Source organism: Candoia aspera, chromosome 2 (genome assembly GCF_035149785.1).
Source record: "Candoia aspera isolate rCanAsp1 chromosome 2, rCanAsp1.hap2, whole genome shotgun sequence".
Lineage (NCBI taxonomy): Eukaryota > Metazoa > Chordata > Lepidosauria > Squamata > Boidae > Candoia > Candoia aspera.
In genome coordinates, this window is record NC_086154.1 from 215,922,919 (window position 1) to 215,947,332 (window position 24,414).

The following is a 24,414-nucleotide window of genomic DNA, read 5'->3' on the forward strand; positions in this document are numbered from 1 at the left end:
GTTTGTACAACCTTATGTTATTAATGAGTGCAGTCATGTACAACTGCTAGAATTGGTACTGAAGAATAGAAATGTACCTCTGATTTAGTGATTGTGTGAAAAGCTAGCTTTACAATGTGTAAACTGTGACTTAAATATGATAGTTCAATAAGATGTATTTTCCGTTGTTCAGTTTGTTAGTGAATTCTTATGTACCCAAGACTAAACTGGGATTTGGTTACCCCATAGCATCAGTTTAGAATGAGAAAAAGGATGAAAAAACAGTTTTTCAGAAAAAATATACCACAGGTTTTGAATATGATAGTGACAGGAGATATAGCAAATCTATTATATTTTGAACCCCAGTCCAAATCCAATTAACTAAAGGTATTATATACAAATATTCCAAAATGACCCAGATGGAGGATCTGCATTAAATGATGATGTCTAAAAGGGTACATACAGTGGTATAATTCAAGATTTAAAAACTTAAACCCTCATCCTTAACTGACAGTTGCATCATCAAAACATTCTGTAATATAACCAACAGCAGTAAAAACAAAAAAAGGTGACAAAAATATATTTTAAAGTTATTTATCATAATTAAAACAAAGCAGCTACTTTAGCCATTTAAAGGCATTTGGTCCTGGCATATTGCTAATTGAACTTGTGAGTGAATAAAAATGTCTTGTTATATAAATTCCATTTCAGATATTCCTGTACCGTTTTATTCCCTGACATGTTTTAACCTGATTCTCTAGTTCTTTGTTGATTATGCCAGAAATTTCAAATATCAATCTAAAAGAAAATGGAAGCTCTTTTAATTTCTCAGTATGTCTTTGATCAATGGATCTGTCCCCAGGCCCGCAACTAGGGTCTGTGTCACCCAGGGCAAATATGGATTCCACACCCATTTTGGTGTCCCCCCAGTGCTCATTTTGGCACCCCCCCAGCGTGGTGCCTAGGGCACATGCCCCACTTGGCCCCCCCTAGTTGCAGCCCTGTCTGTCTCCTTGTACTCCTGTCAGAATAGGGATTTCACCAGCCTCTGGTGAAACAGTGTAGCAGAAACTTTGTCATATTTTACATTCTTTAACTATTAGGGAAAATGGTGGTATAGTTTCAGCTTTCCAGTTGACTGTCTTTTAATTTTTATTTATAAATGCTTAACGAAAAATATTGTGTTGATTTTCTTGTAAGTGGGTAATATTTACTTAGTTCCATCTATGCATAAGTGGTTTTAAAATACAAGCTTAGTTATTGAATAAAGGAAGTTAGCTTTGATTCCTACCCACTCCGTAAGCATAGTCAGATTGGGTATTTTAGATAGAAAGTTCTACCTGTGTCTCCTAATTAATGAAACGAATGGACGATGAGATATTAAGGAAATCTAGAAATACAATTTCATTAAATAAATAAATGAGTTTTAAAGGAGGAAAGATAATAGAGTCTGACCCAGTTTTTTCCCCCAAAGATTACAAGAAGGCCAGTATAATGTTTTGTAGTATATAATATTCATATGTTGGTGATTAGGAAATAATATTCCATGAGATGCTTTAGGCATCTCAAACAGATTTTTTTATAGTTATGTTTTCTTTTCTGGATGGATTATAATGTTGAATTTTAAATGCTTTTAAGCAGTGGCTACTAAAACAATGATCCATATTTCTTGAGTTGAGTGCTAGCTGGCTGGCCTTCGTCAAGGCCTTTCTTGAGCATAAACACAGACTTGGCACATTGATAACGTCAATTGCAGTAGGATGGGGAGTTGCAGTTAAGTGAAACTCATTTAGTAGATTCATACAGATACCAAACAGATATTAATTAGTAGAAAGGGCACAATAGGGACTCTATAGTGTAATATCCTGTTCTTAGAACTACTCTAGCACAGCACTGTTAATTAACCCAAGAAAACTAACAGCATATATTGTCCTCTTCCCAGCATAGGTCCTATATCAGAAGTGTAAGAGTGATATGCTGGAAAAAACCAAGGAGTTTGTTGCAGTGACTAGCAGTAAATTCCAGCATAAGCCTATCCTATGAGAATGAATACTTACCTTGGGGGTGGGGATAGGGACTATTTAAATAAACAAATACAGAGCAATAAGGCATTCAGTGCCAAACTACCGTACTGTACTTCTTTAACAAATGATCTTTCTTTATTCCTTCTTTCCTTCCTTTTTTTTTTTTTAGAATATTTGGATGCTGTACTTATTTACTTCTTCCAAAATGAAAATAGCCAGCAGACCTTTATAAGATGGGATAGGAAGGAAGGTGCAGCACAGGAAAAAGTAATTGAATTTTGATTAAGAACGTGTTTATTCTGAATCATCTTTACCATATATATTGATGTCGCTAAGTATTAAAAACTAGTTAATGGAGATTGAAATACAATAATAATAGAAACAGAGAAAAAGAATACCAGAATACTTAGAAATGAAACATTTAATCCAGTCATACTATATATCATTCATACTCACATAGGGACATCTGCATGCTTGAGTGTACATGTGGACATGCACACATGCACACACACATTTATATATGTATATTTCTACTGGGTGACAAGCCATAAGGGGCTTCAGAAGTCTGAAAAAGTTTCATGCTTCTGAAAAGGGAACTTATGTTTGTATATATACCTTGCTCTGGGTATGGTAATTAATTGTATCATTTTCTTGTTCCATGTAGATTTATTGTGGAGAATTAGTAAAGTGTATATATAAGAAATAGATACGACTAATGACATTCAGGAATCCTATTTTTGTGTGTCCTGTATATATTTAAAATATTTGTGCATGGGCATGTGTGAAATGTATTTCAAGAACTTCTCAGCCTACTCTAAGGGAAATAAAAATTGAGACTTGTTTAAATATGTAGATATACAGTACACATATCGTACAGTTGATAAGCAAAATAAGAAATCTTTGTAGTGTTATTTGCCAATATCATGACATAGCATTCTCTTTTGCAACTAATAAACTGGGATGAGGATGCAGGAGTGTTATACACATCCTGAATCCAGAATGTATTAAGGCAGATTTAAGATTCAGAAAATATTTTTGTCTTCCATACTGTCCCATTCTTCCTCCCTCTTATAAATCAGAGATGGTATCATTTCGTCTTATTTGAAAAAGTGTCAAATCTTTTTAATAAAAATGTTAGGATATATAGAATCTTGACTATAGCAAAAATACTGGAGTTCATAAATATATTTCTTTAATCAGACATCACTCCTCTGATTGAAATCTGGTTATCTCTAAGATCCTTTACTGACAACAAAAAAAATATGCAGTGGCTTTATTGTACTTAAAATAACTGTGGACTTACTGGCATTTTTTTTTTACTAAATTACATTTGTTTTAGTTTAGTTTCTTTCTTTCTTTAGGAATGACTTGCTGATGGTATGTCGCCAACTGAACATGGAAGAGTCTGTGGTTGAGATCATGCATCAGCTTGGTGCGGATGAACATGGAAAAATTTCCTTTCAAGATTTCACACGATGTCGTATGCAGCTTGTGCGAGAAATCAGGAAGGAAGAAGTGGAACTTTCTGTGAAGTTGGATGACTCATGTAAAAAGAAAACATTAAGAGATAGAATAGCTTCATGGCCAACCAGCAGCGATAACAGTTTGGGTCAGTGTGGTTTAATTACACCTATTACCTAAAAGTCCAACACAATTGGGAAGATTAGTAACTACAATTTTTATATATTTAATTTCTTTTAAAAGATTGATAGATCTATAAGGTATCAAATATTTTGAAATCTGGTTCAAAGTACAGTATGAAATAGCTACCACTGTAGTTGTAATATTAGCTATATTATTGCAAACTATGCTGATTGCATTTAAATTATACCTCAACTCAGACTAAGTCTGGGTTGTAAACTACATTAAATAGGTTGAATACCTAAAATATTACAGACTAAAAACTCTGCAAGGAAAATATTATCTTTTGCATGTTCCTAAGAATCAGTCTGCTGCACACATGCTACATCAGAAACCAGTAGGCATATGTGGAATTTTGAAAGCATGTTATAAGCGCTCTTCAAAGTGGCTGCCATGGTGGTCATGGCCAGTCTTAAATCATTCATTGACCAGAAGGTAAATTGAAGTCCTTCCTACAACTAGTTCTGGCCTTCCAGGATGATCCCTATCACCTCCCATTCAAGATTGCAATCTGGGTGCAATCCTACACAAGTTTATTCAAACTTTCTATTGTATTTGATGCCTCTTTGTACAATACTTTGGAACATTTGTAAACATACAATTTATCATAATTATTAATTTTCAGATCTTTATTACTGTAAATATCTGGAGTGATAGGCACATTTCCAAACAAAGCAGTGTACTGCATCTTTCTAATCTTTTTATTTTCTACGAATGCCTCTGGGTATATGCATGGTCCAGAAGCTGTAGTACAGATAGACATTACATTTGAGGCCTGTCCTTTAGTTCGTAAGATGCTTTTTATTTATTTAGTGTGAGGGGGTTCTTTTAGGTACAAGCCACCAATAAGGATAATATTTTTATCTTTCCCATGTTTCCAGGATGGCTTTTATTACACAAAAAGTTTTTATTTCTTGCCACCTAACTCTTACCATTAAACCTATACTCTACACTATGCTATTCTTACACTGATCTCTATGGCTACTGTATGTGCGTATCTATATCCTAAGAGTACTAAAACAGTTTTCTTTCTTGCTTGCTATCACAAAAGCCTCCATTGCTATCTCTTTAGCCACCATTTAGCCATCTTGAAGGTAGATAGCTTATTTTGTTGCCAATTGCTGCTGAAGCATTGGCTTTGCATAGACTTTCAGTTTGTGTTGGGAGAGGAAAAAAGGTGCTTTTAGCAGCTACTGGCTGGTGTAGACTGTCAGCATCTGTGCTGGAGCAGAAACGCTGCCAAGCTCCTCTTCCTCTTTCAAGACGTCTGCTGTTGGTTTGCTGGAATCTACTCCTGCTCCTCCTTCACCATCAGGTGCCCACTATGCTACACTTTATCCTGGCAACTGGTCCACATTCTTGCCTGCAATTTCTCCTACTGCTTCTGCTCTCCCACACAGTAAGAGACTCCTTCCAATACACATCCAGGCTCAGGTGCTATCAATGTTTTCCTTTTGTAATGGGAGACCAGGTGTCCTTCGGTGCTTCCCTTGTGGAGAGAGTCAACAAAGGAAAGGAAGGGGTTGCACTGACTGCTGCAAGGTTCTCCTTCCACAGTGTGATTTAAAGAAATACGTAGTAGATGTATTAGTGCTAATAGACACCATGTTGGTGACCCAGAAACTATATTTTTTTCTAGTCTCTGTTGTCTTCTGTTTGATAACTTGAGGCAATTTCGTTTCTACTTTGTATGGAAAGTATACCGTTTACCTTCCTACATAGCCTGTATAGGGATGTATTCTGCTAATCTATTGATATAACTTGGGAGCACTTCGTAACCTGCAGCTTCTTAATACAAGTATAAATAACACAGTTTGCAAAACTTGTGCATTTGGAAAAAATATGTGAAGTTGCTGTCAGCATGGCAGCTTTTAGTCAATGACAATATGCTGTGTTTATGATTCTGTCAAGTGGAAGCTTCAAGGATGATAAACCTGTGGATTTCCAAATGTTGCTGAAATAGAACTTCCAGAATTCTAGCTAGCATGGTTAGCTAGTGGTGGTGATGGTGAAGAATGCTAGGAGAGTTGAAGCTGAAGAACATCTACAGGACTACATGTTCCCTGCCTAATTTATATCTCAAAACAGCAGATCAGGAAGGAGAAAAGTATATTCCCTACATATCATGTAGTTCCACTTCCCTTAGTCATTATGTAAAGCTAGGCATTATGTTTCCTAATTTCTCATTATTTAAAAAATCTGTCACTTCAGTGAAACGTAGTCTATTTAAGACCTGTTAAAAACATCATAGTTCTGACATTGCTCATTTAATATATAAAGAATTGGCAATATGATTTTGTATTACTCATTGTGATTAATTAGTATATTTTTTCATTTTATATCCTTTTAAGACCAGTTAATAAAATAACAGGATTCTAAACCAATTGTCTTCAGTTGCTTTATAAAATAGCTGAATGCTTCAGGCATTAAAATACATCTGGAAAATACACTAAGGTGTTTTTGGCTAGTTTCTACTTTTATTTTAATAGTGAGATTTCTGTGCTGCCCCATTTCAAACTGGCTCTGAGCAATGTATGGGGGGAAAAAGCATTAAAAAAAAACAGAATGAAAGCAAAGAAGATACACCTATTCATAATAACACATCTTTTGCAAGTGCAGCTATTGTTTGTATTACGCATTTGCTCTGTTCTGCTTCCAAAGTTTCTGTTGGCTCTCCTTGTTGCCCCATATGGCATGGTATTATCTAGGGTGGGATGTAAATAAAAATGGAGGTTTCCAGCAGGCCTCAGATCTTACCAGGGACACCTCCCATTTCAGAAGTGAGAAATTAATATTTTCTGCTGTTTCTGTTTTTTTCCTTCTTATTAAAAGAAGTCTCATCAAAGGCTGCTCTAAAGCTTCTAGCCGATAGGGGAAGTGGAGAAGACTGGGAAGGGTTTGGAATCCCAAACTTTTCCATTGCTTTCCTGTTGAACACCTGTCATGTCCTTTGAGGCATTCTGGGATATGTGCTTCTCCCCATCAGAGAGTACCAGCTATGGAGTCTGGCATAGAGTTGGAAAAGGAATATGTCAGATTTCCTCTTCTGAGGGTTAGAGCTTAGGTAGCACTATGTGGTGTTACTTGATAACATTAATTTAAGATAGATATTTTGCAGCTCTATTCATCTTATTAGTGATTTACAGATTGATCTGAAATATATTTATATACTACTAAGCTTAGAAGAAATTAACTTTATAACAAGCATATTTTGGGTTACAGTTCCTGATAACTCTTTTGAATCAAGAGGGCTTTGGGGGTCAGAGCACATTGCGTGAAAAGTCCCCTGTGCAAGCACAAAGTCATGGCTGACCTTTTGGGGGGACACTGCTTTCACGACGTTTTCTTGGCAGACTACAGCGGGGTGGTTTGCCATTGCCTTCCCCAGTCATCACCTTCCCCAGCAAGCTGGGTACTCATTTTACCGACCTCGGAAGGAGGGAAGGCTGAGTCGACCTGAGCCAGCTACCCGAGAATCCAGATTCCACTGGGATTGAACTCAGGTCGTGGGGAGAGTTTCGGTTGCAATACTGCCGCCTACCACTCTGTGCCACATGAGGCTCTTCAGAGCACATTACCATGTAGGAAAGTATTTGGGAATGGCTAACAGTGGGGGTCTCTCATCTCTTTTTTTCACTTGTGGCAGTTAACATATACAAAGTATACTCTGAAGGGATGTATAGTTAGTAAAGTTTAATAAAAAATATTGCAGGTTGGAATGGGAGTTCATCTTTTAAAATTGGCTTTATTTTAGTATGGATCATTTTCCAGAATTGTTGAGCTTTACAAATAAGAAAAAAATGATCCAACCTGCCTGTTATATTTCCAGCAATTTTTAAAGTATGAATTGTCAGTTTTACCAATTAAGATTAGTTCTCTTCTTCCCCTTTGCTCATTCTCTCTTCCAACCACACATATACCATCCATAGTTATTCAGAAAGAAGCAGCACAAAAATTACTTCATTTGCAGCATGACTGCAAATATAGCTTGTGTCTTTATTTCAGTTGCAATTTGTTCAATAAATATTAGCAACCATTATCAAGTATGTGAACTAAACTTATTTTAAAATGAAATTATGTGTATGTATTTAGTACTTATACTGAAAGAGTAATAACAGAACAGCTATTTAGTGTGTTTAGCTGTTGCATATATGACGGGTTATGGGTCTGTATAATTATTCTAGAGAACTCTTAATTGATAGGTCTTCAGAAGGAATTTTATAAATATATAGATAATTTTGCTGTTGTATATTGGTGGCCCATTCTAGAGGTAAAATGCTTTTATATTCACTTTTCATTAGGGAATCATATAGCATTGTGGTGCCACCTACTGAAAACAAGCGGGCAGTTAATTTTTGAAAATATTTTTCAAAGGTTAGCAAGAATGTGAGGAGACAGTATAAAGGAAGTGCTTTCATATTCAACTGATTTGTACAGAATGAGATTAAAAATATAATCCAAAAATAACAATCACCAAGAGATTCTGCTTCTTCTTACTGTACTGTAGAAAGCTTCTCTTAGGGTACAAAACTTAAAAAATAAATTGGGTGCTTTAGAAATGGGAAGGCAGGACTTACTTCCCCTTTAAGAGGCTGCAGCGCAGCTCAGAAAAGATGAAATCCCAGCCTCCCAGTGAGTCTTAACATTCTATCGCGCACGCTGTCCATGATCTCTGGGTACAATATTTTTATGAAGGACAAATGGGTTGATTCCCAGCATTTTCCTTACTCCGGAGAAACGCTTTGGGCTACAGAAAAAGCCAGCCTGTGCCCAAAAAAACTGCCATGATGCCAACTCTGCCCACGGAGCTCGTGGGCAGGGCTGTTCAGTCCACCATAATCCCACCGTAAGTCTCCTGACTGCAGTCTGGAAATTGGAAGACCTGAACCGAGATTCAGAAGCCTAAAGTTTCAGATCTTCTTGACTATATTTGGAAATAGGCACATTGGAATAATTTTTTTAAAAATTTAACAAATTGGAATGAAATTTGCAGACTTAGTAAACTGTTCTAAGATCACAGTCTATGAATTCTAGGGTCCTTTATTTTGAACTTTCAAAGCACAAAAGTGATTTAATATTTCTAGTTATAGCTTATCTTACCTTTTTGTGGAGTTAATGTTTACTATATTTCAGACAGATGAGTACAAGAATGTTGATCTAAGGAGGATTTTAACAGCAGGGGTAGGCACCCAATGTCAAATGACTATCCAGATGTTGCTGAATTAAATTCCTGGCACCAGGCATCATTGGCCATGCTTCTTAAATATTTGTAGATCAGCAATATCTGCATTGAGAGCCACAGATTGCTTTTGCACACTGTACAGCCTGATAAAATAAAAACAAGTTTTACTAATTTGTTTCATTTTGGCAATTTTTAGGCAAATGGTAGAGATAGCTATTTGCCAAGTTATTTTATAGGGAAATAGATACATGCAAGCACCATCTATGCTAAGCACCATCAAAATTGATTCATTATCTCCATGGTGGTTCAGTAGTCTATGAATGAAATAGTCTACCTGGATCAGAATAGAAAATGAAGGCTTTTAAATTAGTTCCTTATCAAATATGGCAGAAATCATATCATCCAAGAGTAAAGCTACAGTAAATTGAAGATGATAGTGCCCTAATAAAAGAAGATTGGACAGAAAAAAACTCACATACCTCCATTGCCATATTCTGAATAAATCTGAGACAACTTTCTTATTTCAAACAGTAGTTAAGTTATTGGGAAAGCCTGCATTTCATTTCTTTCAATAATTGCACAGTTAAATCTTCAGTGAAACTGTGGTTTCAGTGAAACTACAAAGCCAGCATGTCTAAAATTCTTGTAGAATCCTCCATATATTCATATGTGACCTTTAAAGAAAACTAGGATAGTGGTATTAGTCTTTACTATTGTATTATGTTGGTTTCTTTTTTCAGCAGTTAGATACTTTTCGATGAACCCATTTTGAGTAAATTGTATTTCATTGATGCATCAGTGCAGCTGTAGTTGAAAATAATTAACATTATATGAAGCAAAACAACCATTATGGATAGAATTCAATAAAGATTTTGGCCTTTAACTCCTGCCTCAGCTCAGTGTGCTGCAGCTGTTCTTCGATTGTTCAGATGCTGATGTAATTAAATGGGTATTATGGCAGTTATTAGTAGAGAAGATGCAGCATGGAATTTTCCAACAAGACTATATATGCTTGTCTTCCATCTATGTTATATTAAAATATCCAGTAATTGGTTTCTGGGTACTATATCTTGAGTTTCCAGTAATGGGCTTTTAGCAACATACTGTATATATTTGTTTTTTAAATGCTTGTTAATAAACAGAGTTGCTGGCAAATTAAAACAATAGCAAAATCATAATAAAGCAAATCACAGCTAAGCAGTTGGAAAATAATACCTGCTTCAAATCAGGCTTACTCTAACATAACTAAAAGGCCTGGATGAATATGATCACTTGGCATAAACAAGAACCAAAGTGAACACCACTTACAAACTTGCAGAGATGAGGTGGCACAACTGAAGAGATCCTGTGTGTCTAATTACAATTTAATCCTTCAAAAGAGGTGCATCAGAACAGCTGGGGATACATACAAAACACCTCCTCTCTAATAGTTAAAGCACCATGTCTTTTTCCAAACTCGTGCAACTGCAAAGACAGTTGGGAATAGCTTCCAAAGCAGCGGTGCAAGCTTGGAAAAAAACACAACTGCTTTTACCATTCCAAAATAGGTGCTTCATATGCACTTCCTTGAGTTCTTGTGAAGGCTTTGTACAGGCCTGCCAACTATTTTCAGAAGATGAAGGAACCTACAGGAGGGCATCAGAGACTGATCCTAACAACCAGAAGGAATTTAATCTGAAAGAAAAGGTACATTCCTAATACCTGCAATTTCTAAACAGTCTTCAAAGGCAGACTTATGTACAGAGTGTTGCAATAATCTAGCTGAGATGTTACCCTGGCTATATTTATCCATGTACTTGTATCTCAAAGGAAAGGTTACAAAGGGCTCATTAGCTTATGCTGCTAAAAACTATGTTGTATTATGTATGTTGGCCTTCTAGTAACAAAGATATAGGTTACAGCACCAGAAAACAAAATAGGTGTGTAGTATCTCTCTTGATTATTTGATGGCAGTGACAGCTAATCTTTCTCAATATACCTGGGAACTGAATGTTTTTCTGCCCAGATCTCTCAAACAGATCACCAAAGCTTTGCAGCTGTTACTATAGACAATTGGAAACCATGGCCCTCCTATAATGTTTCTGACCTATAATTCCCAGTATTCATTGCTATGCTGACCAGTCTGCTAGGAATGCCCTTATCCCTGTACAGGAAATTTTAATAGGCTACAACAGATAAATATTTATGCAGTGATTTATTTTTCACTGATTTTTAAGATAGGGAATGTTGTACATTTGTATCTGGAATTGGTTATATGTTTTAGAATATTGTGTACTTGCTTGCTTTACTCTCAAATTACATAGGAGTTGTCTTTTTAGCATACAGTTTTTAAAAACCCTATAATCTTATTTAGCAAGAATAGGGTTGGATTATTTCAAATGGCTCAAGGGGAATTAGATTTTTATTGCTGCCAAATTTTATTCTGGGTGAAAATTGAGATATCACCAGAACAGGCAATCATCTTTATTAATTACTGCTTGTTGGACTCTGGTCCAGTTCTCAAGGGTATAACTATGCTTTTTTTCTTTTAAACGTTTCTACTATTTCCTTTTTAGTGAGTAAAAGTTTTCATATGTAGGAGAGTCATTGTAGATACAAGTATTCTTGTAGGCAAGAATTACCTGTCCTTTGGCTGTTTTATACTGTTTGTCAAACCAGGGTTTGGACCAGGGGTTAGATCGATGTAAAAAGGGGGTCTGAATGGGCTGTAAATGCTTTTGAGCAAGCGTAATGATTTTCTGGTAGATGGAAATTATTTCAAGGGCATCACTGGTTATACATACAGACTATCTCAAACAGCTAGCCAAAGGGACAACAAAAATTGAGAAGAGATCATAGCCAGTCTGTTTAACCAGATAGGTTTAAGTTACTTGTCAGTAGGGGGTAAATCATAAGCTAGTAATAATCAGCTTGAGCTAGTTGAGTCAAGAACAGGAGACCCTGCTGTTGGTAAGTGATCACTTTCTTGATAAAAGGTCACACTAAACTCTTTGCAATGGAAGGCAAAGGTGCTGGTAATTAGCATGTAGTCCACAGTTGATACCTCTCTAGAGACCCAAAAAGTGAGTTCACCCTTGGGATTTCCTGTCATGGATCCATAAAGAATCTTTAAATCAAATTTTGTGTCCAGTAAGAAATGTTTCTAATCCCCTGTGTTAATGCTGGAATCATTCAATTGCTGGGAAGTGTCCCCAACTGAGGATGTTAAAGAAAGTTAACAGTTCTGCTTCACCACATTTCAGCATTCTTACTCAGTAAGGACTATGCCAAAATAATAGGAGCTTCCATGCAGATTCCTGATATGGTTTACGTATAGAATACACTGGATTATTATCAGGCAGATATACAGGGGAGATACGAAAACTTTAGTGAGTAGGGGAAGGAAGGAAGGAAGGAAGGAGGGAGGGAGTATTTGGGTCACATTAAAAGAAAAAATTGTCTGGTCCAAAGAATAACAATGAATTATATTGTTGAACAAAGATTATAGTTCATAGGGTATGGGGTGGGAGATACTTACAATGAGTAGTGTCTGTTGGACAAGGTACTGGAAATCAGCAGCTGTTCTCCACATTGTGCTAGGCCACAATGTCTTGTATCCATCCTTTGTTCGTTTTACGTACAAACTCATAACACTTTTTGTCAATAAACATGATGGTTAATATATAAACTCAGTCATGCTGGTTTAGTCAATAAATCATGGTTAAAATGAATCACAGCTTTGGCTGGGTTCAGAGAGTGGTGAAGCTCTGAGATACTCTATTATCAGTTGCTGCAGGGCTCAGTCCCCTATCCCATTCAACACCTACATGAAGCTGCTGGGAGAGGTCATTCGTTGGTTTAGGTGAAATCATCAATACGCTGATGATATCTGTTGTATACCTTCATACCAGGCCAAATGTGAAATGTGGTAGATGTCTTCTTTATTGCCTGAAGAGTCAGGGTCTGGATGGGGTGGAAGACGCTCAGATTCAACCCAAGGCAGAGTGACTTTTAGCTTGGCAGCTGGATTATACTGTTTTTTTGCTCTAGTGATTGTGTTCCCACAAGGAGAATAAACTCTTAATCTGGGGATCCTCCTGGACAACCTGCTCTTGCTAGAGAGTCAGGTGAAGATTGTGGCTAAGAGGGACTTTGTTCAACTGGTATACCAGTTTTAGCCTTAACCTGCATTAAGGTTAAGCCTTAACCTGGGATGGGATACAGTGAGGACAGTCATGAGACTTAACAATTTTATTTAAGCTGTAAGCTTTCATAGTTGCAACTTACTTCATCCAATAAAGGGCTAGACAAGCTATTATAATTCCTCATTTAGATTATTGCAATTTGCCGTAGATGGGGCTGCTGTCATGAGTAAGGATGGCGAGCAGGGGGCTCCCATCCAGACTGTCAAGCGCATGCGTAGCACTGAGGAATTGGTCAGCCATTCAAAGAGACACAGATCGGGACCGCCTTAACCTTTGGGGTTTATATGTCTGGGTTTTCCCACGCTTCTTCAGTTTGTTAGGATTCCTGTTATGTACTAGCAATAAACATTAGAGACCAGTTCCTTGTCTCAGCGTGTTTCCTGGCTGTTAGGACATCAATCCTAACAAACTCCTACTCCCATCGAAAGAGGGAGGAACAAGAAATTAAGGAGAGACGTTTGGAAATGTCTTCAGAAAACCAAGAAATGCGGCTCGCCATCCAACAATTGGCAGCAGCCCTGCAACAACACCAACAAGAAGTAGATCTCCAAATCAACACATTACAAGCTGCCATGCTACAGCAGTTACAACAACCAGTTCCGATTAACCCACAACCGGCGCCAGCAGCAGCAGCAGCAGCTCCGCCAATAGTCTTGAGATCCCAGGGCAGTCTACCAGAGAAATTTGGAGGAGAAGCAGGACAGCTGAGAACCTTTCTCACACAGTGCACTATGTTCTTCAACAGCAGACCGGCAGAGTTCCCGACAGACAGAACCAGAGTCACCTTCATCCTAGGTCTGCTAAAGGGACCAGCAGCCAAATGGGCTATTCCCATGGTGGAGAACAACGACCCGATTCTCAACGACTACCAGAATTTTTTGGCAGGGTTCCGAGCACACTTTGACGACCCGATCAGAGAGGCCATGGCCAGCCGAGAGATTCGGAAGCTGAAGCAAGGTAACAAGAGGGTGGGAATCTACATTGCTGATTTTAAGTTGTTAGCAGGAGATCTGGACTGGAATGAGAGTGCATTAAAAGACCAATTCAAACAAGGGCTGGATGAGGAAATTAAGAATGAATTAGTGCGCCAGGGAACACCAGCTACCCTAGAAGCCTTATATCAGTTATCGGTGGTCATAGATGCCAGGCTATAAGAGCTCAGGCAGATGCAACCGGGGAGAAACAGGACCCTCAGAGCGTTTTCAGGATTTCCAGCTCTCTCCGTAGCATCCTCTCACTCAGCACAAGAGGAGCCAATGCAGATTGGGGCAAGCAGGAGACTGATTTCCGAGACTGAGAGGCAGAGAAGGAGAGAGAGAGCCCTGTGTTTCTACTGCGGAGCCCAGGGGCACATGGTGAGAGCTTGCCCAGCGAGAGGCCAAGCAACTCCAGTAAGAGCCCCAAGGCAAGCAGCTGAAACAGGAACCAGCTCCGCCTCTGTTTCCAACCAGGGAACCTCCAGCGGTCTCCCTCCACAGAGCTCAGCAGGGAGACCATCAATCAATTAAGGAGGGCTCATTCCGAGGATTCCAGGCAAGCCTTTTACTACTTACCCGTACTCATACACGTCAACCCAGAGCACCAGGTCAAGCTAGAGGCCATCGTGGATTCCGGAGCTTCAACCAATTTTATTGATGTGCAGACCGTACAGGACTTCAACATCCCGACCAGAGAATTGCCATGTCCCATAGAAGTGGAGACCATTGACGGCCAGCCCCTCAAGGCAGGGCCGATTAGAAGGCTCACAGAACCGGTGCAACTGACAATGGGAGACCACACTGAGTGGATCCAGCTTTATGTTACTGCATCGCTAAATGTGCCGGTAATCCTAGGCACGCCTTGGCTGAGGATCCACAACCCGTTGATGAACTGGACTACAGGAGCAATCTCCTTCCCAGCTAAGGAATGCCAGCACCACAAGACTCAAGCTGCTCCACGCTCTCCAGCAACCAACTCAGTCACAGTAGCAGGGGGAGTCACTTGCCAGCCAAGTATGCAGATTTTGCAGATGTTTTCAGCGAACAAGAGGCCACAGCACTACCCCCCCATAGGGACTGTGACTGCACCATTGAGTTGATACCAGGAGCCAAGATTCCAGCAAGGAAACAATATCCCATGTCCCCCAAGGAACTAGCCACCTTAAAGGATTACTTGGACTCCAATCTCCAAAAGGGTTTCATCCGACCATCTACTTCCCCAGCGTCTGCTCCTACCTTCTTCGTACCAAAGAAGCCTGACCCGTTGGCACCTGCAACCCAGGAGACACCCATGAGAGTAGTCCACGACTTCAGTTTTTTAAATAAACAAAAAGAGAATCCTATCCTCTGCCCTTAATCTCGGATCTGCTAGATCGCTTACAGAAGGCACGCATTTTTACAAGGTTGGATCTCAGGAGTGCGTACAATCTGATCCGGGTGAAAGAGGGGCACGAATACCTGACTGCCTTCGACACCAGGTTTGGAAAATTTGAGTACCTTGTTATGCCCTTTGGCTTGTCTAATGCAGGAGCCATATTTTCCCGATTTATGAATCAAATTTTCTCTGATTTACTAGATAAGTATCTGGTCATTTATCTAGATGACATATTAATTTTCTCTGAGGATGCTACAACTCATGTAACCCATGTACGTAATGTCTTGCAAAGACTGAGAGAGAACAGGCTGTTCGCCAAGCTAGAGAAGTGTGCCTTTGATTTAACTGAATTACATTTCCTGGGCTATAAAGTCTCAACAGAAGGCATATCCATGGATCCTTCTAAGGTCCAGGCAATTCTCTCTTGGCCACCTCCCCGAAATGTTAAAGAGGTCCAAAGACTGTTAGGATTTTATAATTTTTATAGGCGTTTCATAAAGGGCCATAGTGATCTTGCTAGACCCTTCACACAGCTTTTGAAGAAAGGAGCAAAATTCATTTGGGGGAGAGACAGCAAGCAGCCTTCCAAGAATTTAAGCAGCTCTTTGCATCCCAGCCGCTGTTAAGACACCCTGATCCCACGAAGCAATTCATCATGCATTCAGATGCTTCAGATATTGCCACTGGGACAGTGTTATTGCAATATACAAACAAAGCCGAGAATACATTGCTTCCTTGTGCCTTTTTTTCACGCCTGCTCTCACCAGCAGAGAGAAACTATGATGTTTTTAACAAGGAGTTGCTGGCAATTAAAGCAGCATTCCAAGAGTGGAGGCACTGGCTAGAAGGGGCGACCTTTCCTGTGAAAGTTTGCACCGATCACAAGAATTTACAGCTTCTACAGAACACCAGATCCCTCACTCCACGCCAGATCAGATGGAGCCAGTTTTTCTCCCGTTTCAATTTTGTTATTTCTTATGTGCCCGGGGCGCAAAACTGCTTGGCAGACGCCCTGTCTCGATCCTTTCAGGCAAACCCCGCCACTCATCAGGAGGTACAGGCTGCTATATTACAACCTCACAACTTTGATCAGTCTATGAGGGGGAGCCAGACAGAGACTTTAGCAGCAGGCAGACACAGACAACCTATTTACAAGAGTCAGAGCTCAGCAGCAACAGGACCCATATGCCAGGGCCAGGATGGATGACCTCCAGAGGGCCCCGCAAGACACTGCCTCCCCATTCAATGTGGAGGCAGGAATCCTCTGGCATAGTGGGCGATTGTATATTCCCCCTTCATTGAGGGAAGAAGTACTGAGACTGTGTCATGACCAACAAATGGCAGGCCACGGAGGCGTTTTCAAAACTCTCCATAGAGCTCTGAGAGACTACTGGTGGCCTAAGATGGTTGCAGACATTAAGGGTTACGTTGCTTCTTGTCACACCTGCAGACGAGCCAAGCCTCTCCCAGGGAAGCCCACAGGACTCTTGCAACCCCTACCCACCCCTAGTCAGCCTTGGGATACTATCTCCATGGATTTCATCACTGATTTACCCCCGGTCCAGGGGCTGACTTCCATACTGGTGGTGGTGGACCTTTTCACAAAGATGGCACATTTTATTCCTTGCAAGGGCCTCTCATCTGCACTAGCAGTTGTTCATGGACCACGTTTTTAGGTATAGAGGCATGGTGAATCACTTGGTGAGTGACAGAGGCCCACAGTTCACTTCCAGGTTCTGGAGGGCCCTTTTCCAGTCATTAGGGGTCCAGATCCACCTGTCATCAGCGCATCATCCTGCCAGTAATGGGCAAGCCGAGAAAACCAGTGGTTACAGCAGTATCTCAGGTGTTACACCACTTATCGGCAAGACAATTGGCCAGCCCATGGCAGAATTTACATATAATAATTCTGTACAGTCCTGTACCAAGATGTCTCCTTTCCAGGCACTCTACGGGGTTAACTCTCGGGTGTTGCCCACCTCCTCCCAGCAGGGAACTGTTCCAGACGCGGCTGATTTTCTTAAAGAGCAACAAGCCGCAGAGGAGTTGTTAAAGGAGCAGCTGAACAGGGCAAAGAGTGCTTACAAGAGGGCGGCAGATGCTCATAGACAGGAAGGGCCAGCGATTGCAGTAGGAGACAAAGTGTGGCTCTCTACCAAGTTTTTGATCTCTAACAGACCCTCCAAGAAGTTGGACTCTAAGTTTGTCGGCCCTTTCACTGTGGCGCAGCAGATAAATCCAGTGGCTTATCGTTTACAGCTCCCACCATCCATGAAAGTCCATCCAGTGTTTCACAGAGCCTTGTTAGCCAAAGACCCTCCCCCAAGTGCCTTGCGATCGCAACTGCCCCCCCCCACCTCCAGTAATTGTGGAGGGAGAGGAGGAGTACGAAGTTGAGGAAATTCTGGACTCTAGGAGGAGGGGAAGGGGCATCCAATATTTCATACACTGGAAAGGGTACCCTGAGGCAGAGCGCACGTGGGAGAATGCCAGAGATGTGCATGCACCAGCACTGGTTCATCGTTTCCATCAGCTTTTCCCTCACAAACCCAAGCCTCGCACTCTACCAGATAATTCCTCCTTCGGCTGAGCAGGCCGAAGAAGCCCAAGCAGAAGAGTTCGTGAGTGTGCACCTCCCCCCCCCCGCCTGAAGCCTTCACTCCAGTTACAGAGGAGGTGGGGGACCTGCAGCCCTCCACCTCGGGCTTGCATTTCCCAGGGGGGAGGGGGGATGACTTTTCTAATTATCTAGATGTTTTCCAGCAGCAGCCACCTGGCCCAGAAGCGTTATCAGACCTGGAGAGCAGCACTGATTCGTCCGTGGAGGAGTTTTCCTTTGAAGACTTTCCATCGTTGCCCAGTTCCCATGGGACTTTAGAAGCAGACGGCACATCTTATCAAGACTCTGGAGGGGAGGGGGCTGAAATGGAATGTGAATCTGGAGGGGAGGGTGATGTCATGAGTAAGGATGGCGAGCAGGAGGCTCCCATCCAGACTGTCAAGCGCATGCGTAACACTGAGAAATTGGTCAGCCATTCAAAGAGACACAGATCGGGACCGCCTTAACCTTTGGGGTTTATATGTCTGGGTTTTCCCACGCTTCTTCAGTTTGTTAGGATTCCTGTTATGTACTAGCAATAAACATTAGAGACCAGTTCCTTGTCTCAGTGTGTTTCCTGGCTGTTAGGACAGCTGCCTTGTTATATGGTATTGTTTTAGTGATTTGCTACTTTTACTATTTGTAAGCAGCCCAGAGTCGATATCCACAGTGGATAGAAAAAAGACTATCAAAATCAGACCATATACTGTATGTATGGAATTATTGCCTTACTCTTTATAAATAAACTTCTTGTTTTCTTTTCCTATCCAGGTACCCTTTCTGGAGCTAGAGAGAGTTGGGAATATGATTCCGGAGCTAGAGATCTTCAGAGCCCTGACTTGCATAGTCGTTCAACTCCACAGAAGCTTTTTGAATATGGAGGCAATGCTATGAATCAACAACAAGTTGCCCTTCAAAGGCTGCTTACACAGGCCTCCAATCTTAGCAATTCAGTTAGAGGAAGTTATCTGGAACTTGCCAACACTGTAAGTACATTCAGATTCATTGTAAAGTACCAATCAAAGCATTGTAAAGTTGTTTACATTTGTTATATTCCTCCCTCTCTCAGCTTGGATAGTATTTTGCATCATAACTCACAGAGGTTATCAGGCAACTGCTTTGTAAGCATACCATATGTGGCTGCAAAATAGTTTTCTGTATCTGTTTCCTCCCCTCTGATTTTTTTTTAATCTGTTCAATCGAGTCCAATTCTCAGACACTGCCTGGACAAGTCCCTGCAGTTTTCTTGGCAAGGATTTTCAGAAGAGGTTTGCCATTGCCTCCTTCCTAGGGCTGAGAGAGAGAGAGTGGCCCAAGATCATCCAGCTGGCTTTGTACCCAAGGCCGGACTACAACTCACAGTCTCCTGGTTTCTAGCCTGGTGCCTTAACCACTACACCAAACTGGCTCTTGAGCCTATGCTATGGTAACCCTATGCTTTTATCAAAGAGACTATCCCAGTTTTGGTTTGTTTGATTTTGTAAATTTGTATCTAGCATTTGCTTTGTTAATTATTATTATTAGTATTATTATTTAAGAAAGACTCTCAGGCATTTAATTTTATTTTTATAACTTCATTGGTGCAATGTCTTGCTTGAAAAAAAATTAAATTTAAACTAGGCAGAATGCAAGGGAAGTCTACATCAAATGGAAATTAATCCATTCCATTATTTACTATTTCGTTTTTCTTAAAATATCAGTGTTTGTTTATTCTCGCTATAAATTGTGTGTAAACATAATAAACCCCCCTGCAGAGAACTAAAGTGAATGCTATTTAAGGAAAATCTTTTTTTGTCCTGAACTGAGCAGACTGAACAGTTGTTTGCTGTGCTTCAACTTAGACAACAGTAAAAATGAGAGAATGAATGTGTCGTCTTTGTCAGGGAAGGGAAAATGGAAAGGAGTGAATAGAGAGCTATTCTGAAGATGTTTTTAACGAAGAACACCAGTTAAAACCAACTGAATAGTTAGCTTACAACTAGTTCATAGAAGAGGAGGTCAGAGAGATGTTAATACCATAGCTTCAGGTAAAGCAGAGCTTCTCAATTTCAACAGTTTAAAGATGTGTGAACTTCAACTCCCAGAATTCCCCAGCCAGCATGCTAGCTGGGGAATTCTGGGAGTTGAAGTCCACACATCTTAAAGCTGCTGAGGTTGAAAAACACTGAGGTTAGGTAAGATGACTGCATGAGCTAAGTGGATTGTTGTACACCGCCCATAGCCACTTTTGTGAGATGGGCGGCTATATAAATTTGTTTAATAAATGGATAATAAATTTGGGTAATAAATAGATAATAAATTTGAGCACTAAATAAATAAGTGTGTGTTATAATGTCATTAATTTTTTTTCTATCCACTGGAAGTACTGATAAGGATCTAATCCACAGGTGACCATATAAATCAGAATGGCAACGTCCATTAAAGCAACTAATTCTGGAAAGATACATTAGCTTGCTGCATTCATGCATCTCAGTTACTGTATTTAGACCTCTCTCTTTTGCCCATTCACTCACTCACTCTTCCATGGACAAGGATGAGGCATTTTTTACATCATATCCTTCATTCTAGTTCTCTTTTAGCCATAGGGACTGAATGCAGTTGTCATATCTCTGTGCATGACACACCCTTTTCTAGAGCAGGATGGCTAGGGTTTTGTTGGTCAGGGGCTATGCTTACCGTTTTGTGGGGCCACAGTGGATAGAACAGTGACACAGCATAGGTAGAGTTTGTTTTCATTTTGCCTAAACAAACTTTGTTAAACCTATTTTTAGACTTATCCTACAGTTTGTGTATGTTTTCTCTATCAACGTACTGAAAAGCTGAGCTGCCGGTTTCAGCTGATGCTGATAAACAGAGTTCTACGGGCCACAGAAGAGGGATTAGGAGGCTGCATGTGGTCTTGGTGTCTCTCATTCTAAGCAATGAGAGTTGTCCTGAATACAGGTAGTTCTCACTTACCAATAGTAATTGGGACTGGGAACTCCATCACTAAGTGACACAATTGTAAGGTGCAATGTCATGTGACCATGCCGACCTATGATGGCAGTCCCAGCAGTCCCAGTTGCTGTCGTTAGGTGAATTCCGTGCAGTTGCAGTGTCCCACAGGCACTTGATTGCCATTTACAACCTCCTGCCAGCTTCCCCATTGACTTTGCTTGACGGAAGCTGGCAGTGAAGGTCACAAATGGCAATCACATGACTGTGGGACACTGAGAAGTCATAATTTCGAGCTGGTTGCTGAGCACCTGACTTGCAATCATGTGACTGCTGGGACACTGCAACGGCAGCAACTACAAAGACCCATTGTAAGTACCCCTCTTTCAGCACCATTGTAACTTTGAATGGTCACTGTATGAGTGGACATTAAGCGAGAACTACCTGTATTTTATTGCTACTATTAGAGGGATAGAATAGTTACAACAGTTTTCAATGCTGAAATCTTTTCTATGGCACTTTGAAAGAATTGATCACATCATAGATTTACTTTCATAATAGATCAATTTGTATTTTGAAAAATAATTTCATTAATGTGTTCTCTAATTGCTCTGCTCTTACCTTCTTCCTTACCTTCTTCCTTACACCAATATTTGGTCTGATACCTATTACGATCACTCACATTTTAATTTCAGTTTATCTTTCTGAGTATTTTTCTCATACTGGATGACTTTTTAAAAATAATTTTGTAGGATGCAGGAATCCTTTATCTCCATAAGCTCAGTTTGGCTGCTATTGCTTTATACCTATTTATTATTTCAGGAATTACACTACTTTTTATTGATGATCAACTTGTTACTAGAGATGCTACAATATAGAAGAGACTATACCATGAATAATTCCCATTGAAGTTACTGGGATATCATTTAATGAAAACTTAGTCCTATTCAGTTGTCATAATGAGATATAGTCTTTTAATGAATCACAAATGAAGCCTGTACAATCCAAGGGGGCAGTGGGGATGCATGTATGTGTCAGAGAGTAAATGTGAGAGATAGTATGGATGATGAATAGTATGGATGATTATGTATCTGAAGTCTGTGAGTCTTAGTGTAATGGTATGTGAGAAAGACCTTGAAAACAGGATGAAGAGATGCTGTCTAGAATGGTGAGATAAGAGAGGACATGGCCCACAGCTGCATAATGGGTGGAGAAAGAAGCTCAGAAGGGACCCTCCCTAACTTCTCAGGCTGTAAAGGGGATGGCAGAAGATTTGTACTTTCAGACTTGCAAGATTCTGTTAATGTAACCTTACAATAAAGTAGAATTAGCTCCTCTGGTCATGTTTCCTGTCTGGTGTACCTGGGAAGGCTGACACTTAGTGTGTGCTTATGTGTCATTCCTGTCTATTTCACTCATCTGCGATCAGCCTACTTCACACATGCAGATGTTCAGCACAATTGCCTGCAGGAAGAAAGCCTGTATAGCAATAGCAAACTGGTTTCCACATGTATCGGGAAGGCTGCATGTTTCCCTTTTGCAGAAGGCCATGCTGCATGTGTGATTGTCATCAGGAGGTTGATATAATTTAAACAAAGGAGTGGCCAGAGTTTTTCAGGAATGCTCACATTATGAGCACTCATAATGTCTACAAATTACCATATGGCTTATATGGGAATACATCTCTAATAATTTCTGTTTGTTACAGAGTACATGAATATGATATTTGGCAATTGATGTACATTGTACATCAGTCACACTTCACTGCATAATGAGCTTTTCAAGTCTATTATGAAAATAAATGGAAGAAATGTATGGAAGGCTCCTATGCTTAGCAATGAGGCAGAATAGCAATGTAATAATAAAAATGAACTTGCCCTTTGTGAGAGCTATACTGCAAGACTGAAATAAAAAATGCTTCAGTTGAAGCTCATTTATTTCATATATTTCAGTATCTTGTCTGTCCAAATGCTAATTGTTGTCTCCATCAATTGTATTTTTCTAAGTGACTGGCAGGGGGCATACATAGGCAGTATCATTTAAGCATCTTGCATTACTGCTTTCTTACAGTGTAAAAAAAAGCCATTGCGAATAATTATTTTTCACTGCAAGCAAATCTACAGTTATTATGTTAAACATGTAAATATTAAGGCCGTGCAGATTTTTATATAGAGAGATTATATAATATTTATATTTAGAGATAGTCTTTTAATTACATTTTAAGCATATTTAAGATTTATTTCTGTTCAAATACAAATGCTCCTTCCCATCAAGAGCTAATTTTTTAATGAGTTCCTTGACTTTTTTAACTTGCATTGCTTCTTTTTCAAGAATGCCATTTCAAGAATGCCAGTTTGATCTAGTGGTTAAGTCAGGGAAACTCGAGTTGTAGTGCTGCCTTCGGTATGGAAGGCAACTGTGTGACTTTGGGTCAGTCACTCTTTCTCAGCCCTAGAAAGAAGGGAATGACACACCATTTTGGAAAATGTTGCCATGAAAATTGTATAGGCTTGTCTGTGTGGTTGCAAAGAGACAAGACTGAATTGAAGGCAACAAAAACAACAAAAAATAATTAATTGACTAAAAAGATCTCAGCAAGTACCATAAACTAGTAAGCAACTATATAGCTTACTACACCCTTCTTCAAAATGGGGCTCTCTAGATGTGTTGGGAATACACATCATATGCTGACTGGGAATTCTAAGAAATGTAGTTTCAGTGAATTTGGTGAACAAAGGCAGGGGATGTTCTTATATTTCTAAGGTGTATCTTCCATTATAAATGTTCCTTAGAAAACACCAATATTTTTTAAAGCTATTAGCAAAAGGCTTCAGACTACTGGAAATTGAAAATAATCTCTTAAATCAGATCTGGATCTATCTCTTACCACATCATCAGAACTGGCTAGCAACTGTTTCTGGGAAGCAGAAATAAATGATGCTGCCCTCTCTCAGTCCTCCACTGATCCTCCAAGCAACCTTCATGCATGTTTTTCTGCTCCACTTCCAAAGTACATTTTTCCTGTTATATTGACTTGAATGCTTCTGTCCATTTGGCTAGATAGCTTCAGTTTGCTGCAGGCTAACCTCAACAGTTAATTGGCCACTTTGCAGAGAAAGGACTGCCCCTTCAACTGAGCCAGTGCTAATCATACATGCTAATGTTTGTGTATGTTGCTTTATCTGCAAAAATGAAATAGCATAGTGGTTAAGATCTTTGCTTAGCACAGAGAAGCCCAAAAAAATATTTTCTTTTTTTTATTACATCTTTTCTTTTCTTTTCTTTTTTCTTTTCTTTTTTCTTGAGTAACTAGTTTTTCCCCAAGTTTTTTTTTTAATAAATCCAAGGGTTTACTATTAAGTGTTTCCAGCCACCTGTGATAGAAGGATTTTATTCCTAGCTCCCAGGTAAGTTTCTTTGGATTATTTGGGAGCTGGTGGGTGAAATCTTTCTATCATAGGTGACTGGGAAATGGTAAAATAGTAAAACTCTGGTATTATTTAAAAAAAAACCAGAGAA

General features: G+C 39.7%; 1 protein-coding gene across 1 annotated transcript in view; it reads left to right on the top strand.

Moving 5' to 3' along the window:
- The window catches only part of LOC134490217 (uncharacterized), a 43,953-nt gene extending 21,341 nt beyond the window's left edge, over positions 1–22,612 (top strand). Inside the window, exons 2-4 of the mRNA XM_063293116.1 lie at positions 3,365–3,612; positions 18,733–18,947; positions 22,604–22,612. Coding sequence (XP_063149186.1) covers positions 3,365–3,612; positions 18,733–18,947; positions 22,604–22,612 — 472 coding nt within the window. The remainder of the gene's footprint in view (positions 1–3,364; positions 3,613–18,732; positions 18,948–22,603) is intronic.
- The last annotated feature ends 1,802 nt before the right edge of the window (positions 22,613–24,414 follow it).